Raw genomic sequence first — 11348 nt, 5'->3', positions numbered from 1 at the left:
TTAATAGAACCCTAATTAGCTGTGTCTTTGAACAGTGGAAAGTGGCAGGTTAAACCATGTCCAGGGCTCTTAGACAAAGCCTACTCCTCCCACCAAGAACATCTATCCTCATCTCCTCCACTTCCACAGAGCTCTGGCATCTGAGCCCCCTGCTTAGTAAGTTCAGTCCAGTTGAGGGTGACCCCCTCAATCAGGACAGGCTAAGCACAGTTCTGCTGCCCTTTACTCATACAATAAAGATAAGAAGATTGCATTACCCCCTGCATTCAGTACTAGAGTGATTTGTAACCCAACACCTGCCAAAGTTGATGACTTCGGCAACACAGCTCTGTCTGCTGGATACCTAGGCAGAGTGGGTGTGTTCATATGCCTTTCCCCTCCCCAGCTAGCTGGCAGGGGAGAGCTCAGTGTTGCCTTCTCAGAGCCTTTCTGATGGAGGCTGGGGCATGCCTAATCTGAGCTGGTATTTCATGGCTTGGTGTACGTTGAGCTGGGGTAGGTTGGGCCAGGATGTGTGTGTGAGGTCTCTGATGAAAATTCAGGCTATGACAAAAGAAGCTGGTGCTGCATTCCCCTGCATTGCCACCCCCGAGCTTGTGTAGCAGTGCTCACACTGCAGTAGCCAAGGGGCAAAGCACATTGGTGATTTCATATTGTATTTGTATTACATCAGCAGTGACTTGTGCTGGCCCCTGCACAGACACATACGGATGGACAGGCCCTGCCCTGAAGAGCCACAGGAAGGATCATTTCCCCTTTCACAGCGGGGAATTGAGACCAGTGAGACAAAGGGCCTTGTCCAGGGCACACAGGGACCTGGTGCCAGAGCCAGGAACTGAACACAGCTCTCCTGGAGCCCAGTTTGGAGCCCTACCAAGACCAGCCTGCTATTGGCTGTCAGCTGCTGCCGTAATATAACCCATCTCCCAACCACTAGCTGTTAGATGCAGAGTCATTTGGCACCAGCCTAAATTCCCCTCTCTCCTCATCTACTGAGCTCCCCTTGTGACTTTCCTGGTTTATTCCTTCTTTCTCATCCCTAACCCTGGCCCAGTAGACAGGTGGCCATTAGTACATATAAGAGCTGGGACAAAGCTGGTATTTGTCATGCCATCACCCTACAGCGCCAAGAAGCGTTCCCACCCCACAGCTCTACCACTGCTAGTAGCAGGCAGCCCCATGGCAACATGGTGGCAGTACAGAGACTCCAGGCTCGTGGGAGTGATGCCCTGCTGAGAACAGACCCACTCCACAGAAGCTCTGCCATGCCCCAGGACCTGTGCCAAGCTTGAGCGCACCCAGGGAGGCTGGCCTGGAAGTGTCTGGCCGGGGGCAGACAGCAATGCTGGCAGGGGAGATGATCCAGCAAAACAGCAGTGAGTGATGGTGCATTTAGTGGGCAGGTGAAACCATTGGGAATTGTTCTATTCAACATTTGCAGCCCTGGGAGATGGTGGCCAGACTGCACCAGCTAAGTCAGGTAGCGGCTGCAGGGGATTGAGATCCCCACCATGTGGCTGCTGTGGCGCCCTTCACCTGCAAACCTAGAGCTGTATGAATTGACTCAGCTAGTATGTTCATGGTGCTTGGAGAATGGAAGGCGCCCTAGCAGAGCCCAGTCTGGGAGTGATCTGGACAGGCTAGAGCTGCATGCTAGTTTACATGCTGGGGCGTGTGGACACAGGGAGGCAGGACAGAAAAAGGCTAGAGCTTGTGTATTGGTTTATAGTTTTGAGTGTACTTAAGTGCAGGAACCCAGAGCCTCAGTTGCTATACATTGGCAGAAGAGCAACACACTCCAATAAGGCAAAAGGATCTAGTGGCTGGGGCATGGGCCTAGGGTGGTGGGTTCTCTCCCTGGCTCTACCAGTGGCCTGGTGTGTGACCTCAGGCAAGTCACATCACTGCTCTGTGCCTCAGTTTCCCTACCCCTTCCTTTGATTAAAGCATTAAAAATCATGACTCAGATGTCCCAAAATCAGGATAATAGTTTAAAATATTACTTTAAAAAAATCAGCAGCAGTATTTTGGACTATTTTTCTTGGCCTTCTGGTTTTGAACCTTTCTGGCACACTTAGACATGTTTTCAAGCTTTTTGCTCCACCCATGGGGCCAGACAGCTTTTTAAAAGAAAGCTGAAAGTCTCCCATGTTCACATGACTCCAGAAGCTGGGGATTTAAGAAATCACCAAATATGACAAAACTCACAATATAATTGTGAGAGTTGTTCAACATGGCATCTGTCACTATGTCCACACACTATGCGGCTTGGATATCATTTCAGGTTGCTGTGTGCTACCATGATCTAAGTTAAAAAACAACATACTGACTTTGCAAAGTGAGGATATGCCCTATGTTTTTTATTAAATGGATCCCAAGCCTCTGAAGGGCCAGTCGAGTGCTCTACCTGCTGGACAATCCTACGCCGAGGTCCCAACTACATATCCACAGCCGATTTTCTCCAGCTCCAACTCAGCACTGGAGAGCTAGAGGAAGGTGATGGGGCTGTCAGAGAGCTTGTTATGGCTCCTTGCTTCATAAACTGCATCTGCTCCTCATCAGCATATGCTAGAGCAGCCTAGGGATTGTTTTAATACACATCAACTATGGTCCTTAAGGGACAACATGCCAGTTGTGAATTGATGGGAGTGCAGCTGTGCTCTGCCCTGCCCCCAAAGCTGTGAAGGAGCTTGGCTAGATGCCAGGAAAACACCAGGCCCCAGCCCCAGGGGAACCGTCAGCTGACTAAGGTGAAAATCGAGGAGGAGGAGGAGAGAAGTGGCAATCTCTCAGAGGCTGAGGTGTGCAGTTCAGCACCTGGTAGCTCATCCTCATGTTTACTTGGGGGAATTTCATTCTTTTGAAGAGGAGTCGCTCATTTCCTGGTTTATTTTAAATCCTGTACCTGCTCTGGGTTCTAATCCCACTTGTAGGGCGTGTCCTACTCCTAGGGGTCTGATCTAGTCTGTGTACATTTCTCTGCCCCACTTATCACTATGGTAGCAGAGCTGCTTTTCTGGAGCAGCCAAGTATCTGCTACCTGCAAGTTGATTTTTGCACTGACTGGAACTAGTACTCTAAGGCCTCAATGTTTCTGTCCTGTTCCCCCTAAGTCAACCAGAGCAACTGGCTTGAAATTGAGGCCCTGGATGGGAAAGACCCTCTACCCCATTCCCTGACCAGTCCCCCCCCAGACCGCAAAATGTAGTCAATGGAGAATGACCATCAAATGGGTTTTTTTTCTAGGCGTTCAGCAGGGAGGGGATTTAGGCCCAAAACTATTCAACATTTTCATCAATGATCTGGTAGTAAATATAAAATCACTGCTGATACAGGATGTAGATGACAGAGAGACCAGCAGAGTGGTAGATTATGAGGACAGGGCAGTCATGCAGAGTGATCTGGATCACTTGTTAAACAGGACCCATTCAAACACAATGTGTTTTAATAACCCAGACCTACAGAACAGGAGACTTTATCTGGGAAAGCAGTGACTCTGGAAAGTGTTTAGAAGTTATAGCGGACAAGCAACCAACATGAGCTCCCAGTGCAGTGATCCTTGGGTGTATAAACAGGGAAGTAGTGAGTCAGAGTCAGGAGTTAAATTTACCTCTCAGACCAACACTGGAATATTGCATCTACTTCTGATGGCCACATTTTAAAAGGAATGCTGAAAAACTGGAGAGGGTGCAGAAAAGAGATACAAAAATCACTGGACAGCTGGAGAAAATGCCTTATAATGACAGACTGAGGGTATGTCTACACTACGGGATTATTCCGATTTTACAGAAACCGTTTTTTAAAAACAGATTGTATAAAGTCGAGTGCACGCGGCCACACTAAGCACATTAATTCGGCAGTGTGCGTCCATCTACCGAGGCTAGCGTCGATTTCCCTGCACTGTGTAGCTCCCATAGTTCCCGCAGTCTCCCCCACCCATTGGAATTCTGGGTTGAGATCCCAATGCATGATGGGGCAAAAACAGTGTCGCGGGTGATTCTGGGTAAATGTCGTCACTCAATCCTTCCTCCGTGAAAGCAACAGCAGACAATCATTTTGGCATGGCAACCATGGAGCCTGTTTTGCCTTTTGTCACTGTCACCGTATGTGTACTGGATGCTGCTGACAGAGGTGGTACTGCAGTACTACACAGCAGCATTCATTTGCCTTTGCAAGGTAGTAGAGATGATTACCATTCCTATTGCACTGTCTGCTATTGTAAATTGGCAATGAGATGATGGTTATCAGTCATTTTGCACCATTTGCATTTGGAATTTGGTAATGATGGTTATCAATCCTTTTGTACCATCTGCTACTGTCATGGGTGCTCCTGGCTGACCTTGCTGAGGTCAGCTGGGGGCGCATGGACAAAAATGGGAATGACTCCCTGGGTCATTCCCTTCTTTATATTTTGTCTAAAAATAGAGTCAGTCCTGCCTAGAATATAGGGCAAGTGTACTAGCGAACCAGAGAGCACAGCTGCTCTGTGTCAGAGCCCCAGAGATCCCACAGAAATGATGAGCTGCATGCCATTCTAGGGGGTGCCCCTGCAACAACCCCACCCATTGCTTCCCTCCTCCCCCAACCCTCCTGGGCTACCGTGGCAGTGTCCCCCCATTTGTGTGATGAAGTAATAAAGAATGCAGAAATAAGAAACACTGACTTTTAGTGAGATAAAATGAGGGGGAGGCAGCCTCCCACTGCTATGATAGTCCAAGCAGTACAGAATCTTTTCTTTAGACATGAAAGGGGGGGTTGATGGAGCTCAGCCTCCAGCTGCTATAATGAGGACAGTTACCAAGCCTTTTGTACCATCTGCCAGCAATGACCAGGAGTCATTCCCATTTTTACCGAGGCCAGCCTGGAGCACTCACGGGCTGATGATGACAATGGATACCAGTCATTTTGCACCATCTGCCCCTGGGAAGGGGATGCTGGTGTTCAGCGCTGCAGCACCCCGTCTACCAGCGGCATGCAGTAGACATAGGGTGACATTGCAAAAAGGCGAGAAACGATTTTTTTCCCTTTTCTTTTGGGGGGTGGGGAGGAAGGGTGTAAATTGACGACATACACCCTGAAACACCCAGGAAAATGTTTTTGACTCTTCAGGCATTTGGAGCTCAGCCAAGAATGCAAATGCTTTTCGGAGACTGCAGGGACTGTGGGATAGCTGGAGTCCTCAGTACCCCCTTCCTCCCTCCATGAGCGTCCATTTGATTCTTTGGCTTTCCGTTACGCTTGTCACACAGCACTGTGCTGTGTCCTCTGTCTATCATAGCCTGGAGATTTTTTCAAATGCTTTGGCATTTCGTCTTCTGTAATGGAGATTTGTCTCCTCATACAGCGATCAGATCCAGTATCTCCCGTATGGTCCATGCTGGAGCTCTTTTTGGATTTGGGACTGCATCACCACCCGTGCTGATCAGAGCTCCACGCTGGGCAAACAGGAAATGAAATTCAAAAGTTCACGGGGCTTTTCCTGTCTACCTGGCCAGTGCATCTGAGTTCAGATTGCTTTCCAGAGCGGTCACAATGGTGCACTGTGGGATACCGCCCAGAGGCCAATACCGTCAATTTGCGGCCACACTAACCCTAATCCGACATGACAATACCGATTTCAGTGCTACTCTCGTCAGGGAGGAGTACAGAAATCGGTTTAAAGAGCCCTTTATAGCGATATAAAGGGCTTTGTTGTGTGGATAGGTGCAGGGTTAAATCGGTTTAACGCTGCTAAATTCGGTTTAAACACATAGTGTAGACCAGGCCTTAAAGATCTCAATCTGTTTAGCTCAAGAAGATTGAGAGGTGACTTGATTATGGTATTTAAGCACCTTCATGGGGAGAAAATACTGGGTCCTAAAGGGCTGATATTTAATGGCCTGTTTAGACAGGTCAGAGTAAACGAGCTAATAGTCCCTTCTGGCCGCAAGCTCTATGAATCAATGAACCTTCCCTTGGACAAGCTGAATCCCATGTCAGCTGTCCCCCTCTCAACCTGCAAGCCTCAACGCAAGGAAAAGCCAATAGAAAATTCCCACATGAAGGTACAGTGTGACTGAAGCTTCAGCTGGCTGGGCCACTAGACATGGAAAGGCCCAACTGCTCCCTCTGTATTTTCTAAGGAAATTAACATTCTAGGGCCTGGGGCTTGGCTTTAGGAACCAACTGCAGGGAGGAGGGGGGGTAATGGGGGCAGGAAACAGCAGATAAAAGTGTCAGTTTCCCATTTAATGATACTTTAAAAAAGGCATATGTTAGCACTTGCAACAGACACAAACCAATCATCAGCAGAGCAGGAAAAATCAGAGCATCAGCAGTCACTCGAATAGCATCAGTGGCATCTATTCAAAATAAAAATACCTAGATGAAGGGAGCATTCGGGCTGAGCAGGTGAGCAGACAAGTCAGGGTTCTGAACAGGTAACACTACCCCTGTGTTGCTCTCTGCTACCATCCCGCTCTCCCTACAAGCTAGTGCTGAAATAATACAACAGGGGATATTTTACATAATATCTCGTCCTTGGGTGATTCCTGTTAATTGTTCTCACAATGGTCCAGAATCTCAGGCTGGGATTTTCCAAGGCGCCTGAGGCTTTTTTAATAGAATGTGTTCTCTATAAAGCCTAATGCATTTAACATACTTGGCAACTACACATGTAGTATATACAACAGAGAGAGGCTCTGCCACAGCTGGGAGTGTCCATGTGCCCAGCCTCCCTGGGAGCAGCTGCTCCAGCTTTGAGCAGCCTCACATGCACACCCTGGGCTCTGGGACTCTGCTGGTGCAGCTGAGTCCCCTCAAATGACCCAAGCTCCAGGGGAGGGGGAGGAACAAACTCTGAAGACTGAGGCCCAGGGAGTCAGAGCCAGGGGAGCAGAACCACAACAGCACCCAGCTCCCATTCTGAGGCAGAGATGTCAATTAATGGGCTGGGTGTGATATGGGCAGCAGGGTAACGAAGGCTGGTGGGTGGGGTGGACTGAGGGGAATATAACCTGCCTCAAAGCAGTTGGAGAACGTGGGAATCCCCAGTTCTCTGGCTCCAGCAACTTATCAGTTCAGCTCTGACGGCAAGACAAACTGGAGTTTGGGGTGATGTGTCTCAGACTGGCTAAAGGTGCCAGCGCAGAGAGCCAGCAAAGTTAACTGGGTGGGGGAGGGGCTATTTACACGGGAAAGTAGGAGTGAGAAACCCCCTTTTCTGAATGTATCAGCACAGGGAGATCCGCTGGATCTGTGTCAGAACTGACCAACTGCACAAGAGATGGGGATCAGTGCTGGGGAGAGCCGGGCTCAATAGCCCCTTCATATCCTCACCACAGGTAGCAGAAGTGCAGGCTAAACCCAGACTGAGCCCAGATTTCATAGCTTCTGCTGAAGTCAGGGGAGTTCAGATCTGCTGGGCTTCCTGAGTGCTTGCCTTCCCTGATGACACTGTGCAAGGGGACCAGTGAGTGCCAGTTCTGGGGTATCCAATCATGTTGTACACACCAGCTCGGCTGGGAACAGGGCTCCACTGTCCACCTCAACTCATCCATACAGGCCAATGATCATATAAAATCAAATAAATTCTTCTAAGAAGTAGCTCCCTGCTGAAAGATGTGCCCCAAAGAACAAGCTTTTTATCCCACCCCTCCCTGCACACTGGCTGTACTATGTAATGACAATAACTAGATCTCATGCTTCAGGGCTTCAGATGCTCCACTTGCAGGGAACAGGAATTTTTTTCCAATGCACCATTGGCCAGATGTATCTGGGTTTCTTTTTCATCCTTCCCTGAAGCATCAGACCCAGGATGAGGTAAGCCAGTGCTCTGAAGTGGTTCAGAGAATTGTTTTTCTAGATGCCTGACTGGTAGGTTTTGCTCACTTGCCCAGGGTCAGACTGATCACCAGATTTGGGGTTGGGTAAGAATTTTCCCCCGGGTGCAGAGATCTTGGGTTTTTCGCATTCCTCCACAGCATGGGGTGTGAATTGCCTGTTGGGAATCATCCCAGCATCTCTCACCTAATCAATTCCCAGCCATGGCAGGGGCCCCTTGGTCTCTCCTGTTCTCTACTCTGGCTCACAACAGTTTAGCCTCTTAAGCACTGAAAGGTTTTAGTTTAACTAAGATACTGCTATATCAAGCCTAATTACTTGAGTGAGATTCATGGCCTGTAATATACAGGAGGTCAGACTAGATGATCTAATTGTCCTCTCTGGCCCTAAACTCTATGAAACTGTGGATGTTCATGGGGTCTAAGTGAGTTAGGCAGGGACCATCTTTCTGTTCTGTGTTTGTACAGCACCTAGCACTGTGGTTCCTCGTCCATGACTGGGGCTGCTAGGCACTACCACAATATAAATAATCCTAATGGAATTTGGGTAGTTTACTTCCTAATGCTAAAAACCCCTCACAGAGCTCCTTTCGTTCTGGGTGGGATTTCAGACCCAAATTCTTACAGTTGTCAAGACTTTACTCTATGCGGCACTGCAACACCTAACTGATTTAGGAACCTAAGTCTCATGCCCAGAAGTAATGCAAGCACAGGGGACCCTATGTCTTATTGGAAGCTGATGGGGATTGTGCTAATGAATCACGATGGGGCTTTGGAAAATCTCCCACTTAGTTCCTGGGCCCTCAGCTCCCATTGCCCAGAACCAATGGGATCATTTCAGTATGTCTGGGTGGGGTAGGGCCACAAGGGCAGAAAGGACACGGGGTTTTCCCCAGTGTGGGTTCGCTCATGTCTCTTGTGGTGGGAGCTGCGGCTGAAGCTTTTCCCGCAGTAAGTGCATATGTAGGGTTTCTCTCCTGTGTGGATCCGGTGGTGCTGGGTCAGAGTGGATTTGTCAGTGAAGCTTTTCCCACAGTCAGAGCACGTGTAGGGTTTCTCTCCTGTGTGGATCCTCTGGTGTCTGATCAGGTTTGAACTGACATTGAATCTTTTTCCACAATCGGGACACTCGTAGGGTTTCTCTCCTGTGTGGATCCTCATGTGTTTGACCAGGTCTGAGTTCTGGCTGAAGCTTTGCCAGCACTCGGCACATGTGTTGGGGATCTCAATGGTTGGGGTTTTCTTCTTAGACACTTTAGTTTCTTTCACCTTCCCAACATTGGCGCTTTCCCAGTGGGTGCATTTGTCCTGCCTCTTCCCTGGAGGGCTCCTCAGATGCCTCTTGTGGTGGGAGCTGCGGCTGAAGCTCTTCCCACAGTCAATGCATTTATGGGGCTTCTCACCTGTGTGGATGCGTTGGTGTTGGGTCAGGGTGGACTTGTCTGTGAAGCTTTTCCCACAGTCAGTGCAGGGATAGGGCTTCTCCTCAGTGTGAGTTCTCTGGTGTCGACTCAGGTTTGAGCTGATGCTGAAGCTCTTCCCGCAGTCGATGCATTTATAGGGTTTCTCCCCCGTGTGAGTTCTCTGATGGTTCATAAGGTCTGAGCTCTGGGTGAAGCTTTTCCCACACTCAATGCAGATGTTGGGCTTCTCCCCTGCGTATGTTCTCTGGCAGATGATGGTGTCTTTGCTCTTCCTCACAGCTCTCCCACGGATGGATGATTTACCCTCTCTCTGCACAAGAGAGCTCTTCTGTAGCTTATCCAACTTCCTCTGATTCTTGAGGGACTTTTTCTGGTTCAGTCCTTGTGAAATATTTCCTTTGGATCGCTTAGGAGGCATCTTGTCATGAGTTGCTTTTTTACCAGCACATGTGAATGAAGATGTTTCCTGCTTGCACTCACTGCTGAGACACACAGAGAGAGAGAGAGTCATTCCTGGGGTGGGGGGGAAGGTACCTCGGAGACAGAAGGGCAAAAGCTGCACCACAATGCACGTATCTGTTGATAATTCATGTTAGAATTCGTTAAAGCAGGGCCGCCCAGAGAATTCCGGGGGCCCGGGGTCTTTGGCGGCGGGGGGCCCCCGCTCAGGGGCGGCTCTAGACCCCAGCGCGCCCGGGACGAGTGACTGCGGCGGGTGCCGTGGTCCCGCGGCTCCGCTTGACCTGCCGCAGTCATGCCTGCGGGAGGTCCAGCCGAGCCGCGGGACGAGCGCCCCCTCCGCAGTCATGCCTGCGGCAGGTCCACTCGTCCCGGGCTCCGGTGGACCTGCCGCAGGCATGCCTGCGGGAGCTCAACCGGAACCGCAGGGACCCCAGAAAACACTCGTGGGGGCCCCTGCGGGACACGGGGCCTGGGGCAAATTGCCCCTCTTGCCCCCCCCTCTGGGCGGCCCTGCGTTAAAGTGCAGATCTGGCCCCTCTCACCCAGACTCAAACCACTGACACATTTTTAACCTGGCTCCACAGGCACAGTCTCTGAAACAAACACTGGAAAAGAATTGAAGGAGCCGCTTTGGAGGATCCCCCTGACACTGTCCCCAGGACACCACATTCCCCCAGCAGCGCAGGGACCAGACAGAGGCAGGAATTGGCTTTTCTGCTCTCTCCCCTTCACCTTGTCCAAGGAAAGTCCATGTACCCCGGGGTGCTGCAGGGAGTGGGGCTGGGCAGGGCTGGGAATCTCCCTCCCCACTGATCGCTCCTGCTGCCCCTGCCAGTCTCTCCCCCTGTCTCCCTCCCGCCCGCTCCCCTCGGGCTGGGAGGTTCGCTCTCCCGGAGCTGGCTCGGCTCCTGCAGGCGCTCAGGGGGGCAGAGCCGGGGGGGGGGTCAGGGAGGGCAGCAGCTCTGGGACTCGCAGACCCCCGCCCCCCGGGAGCAGAGGAGGGGCCGGTGGTGCAGAGTCACTTTCCTGCCCGGGTCTCGCCCCTCACCTGCAGGCTCCGGCTCAGGGGCTGGTGTCGGCAGAGCCCGGGGCTAGGGACGGGCTCTCCCGGCCGGGAGGCAGCAGCGGCTCGAGGAGGTTTCGGGTCCCAGCTAATGGAGGCAGCGCAGCGGCTGACCCGGGAAGCTCCGCCCCAGCCCGCTGAGAGGAGGGACCAAGAGCGCTGAGCGAGCGCCCGGCCCGCCCGAGCAAGCGACAGCGCCACCTGGCGGGCACCGCTGAGGAAATCGACCCCGCCTGCAACGCCGCAGGCCCGAAGTCAGAGCCGGATCCGTCCGTCTCGCTTTACATGGGCTATATGGCCGGTAAACACAGACACACGGACACCCCCAGCCAGTACAGGGGGAGGCGTGTCGGCTCAGAGACTCGGTTCTGCAGCCACCCAAACACGGGTGCACAGTGCTGGGACAGGAGGGTCCATCCCGGTCATCCGACTGCCTGTATAACCCAGCTCTACTCAGCAGCTCCTGCCAGGGGCGGCAAGTTTGTATAATTTTTGGCAGTGCCTAGAACGGGTCCGGGTCCAAGTCCCACCTGCCCCCCAACCTGACTTGTAAGCCGATCTATATTTTTAAAAATAATG

The 11348-nt window shown here is 51.2% G+C and overlaps 1 protein-coding gene across 2 annotated transcripts; it reads right to left on the bottom strand.

Moving 5' to 3' along the window:
- Window positions 1-5808: 5808 nt before the first annotated feature.
- On the bottom strand, window positions 5809-10866 carry LOC120383031 (zinc finger protein with KRAB and SCAN domains 7-like). 2 transcript variants are annotated; one of them, XM_039500660.1, is made up of 2 exons: window positions 10755-10866; window positions 5809-9723 (listed from the first exon to the last, which is right to left on the bottom strand). In XM_039500660.1, exon 2 carries the CDS (start codon window positions 9660-9662, stop codon window positions 8658-8660), a length of 1005 nt encoding a protein of 334 aa, XP_039356594.1. In that variant the 5' UTR covers window positions 9663-9723; window positions 10755-10866; the 3' UTR covers window positions 5809-8657. The 2 variants fall into 2 exon arrangements, with proteins under 2 accessions (XP_039356594.1, XP_039356595.1); XM_039500661.1 differs by having other exon boundaries at window positions 5809-9726; window positions 10755-10851.
- Window positions 10867-11348: the final 482 nt, after the last annotated feature.

This window comes from Mauremys reevesii, linkage group 15 (genome assembly GCF_016161935.1).
Source record: "Mauremys reevesii isolate NIE-2019 linkage group 15, ASM1616193v1, whole genome shotgun sequence".
Taxonomy (NCBI): Eukaryota; Metazoa; Chordata; order Testudines; family Geoemydidae; genus Mauremys; species Mauremys reevesii.
This window is presented reverse-complemented; position numbering and strand designations above follow the sequence as displayed.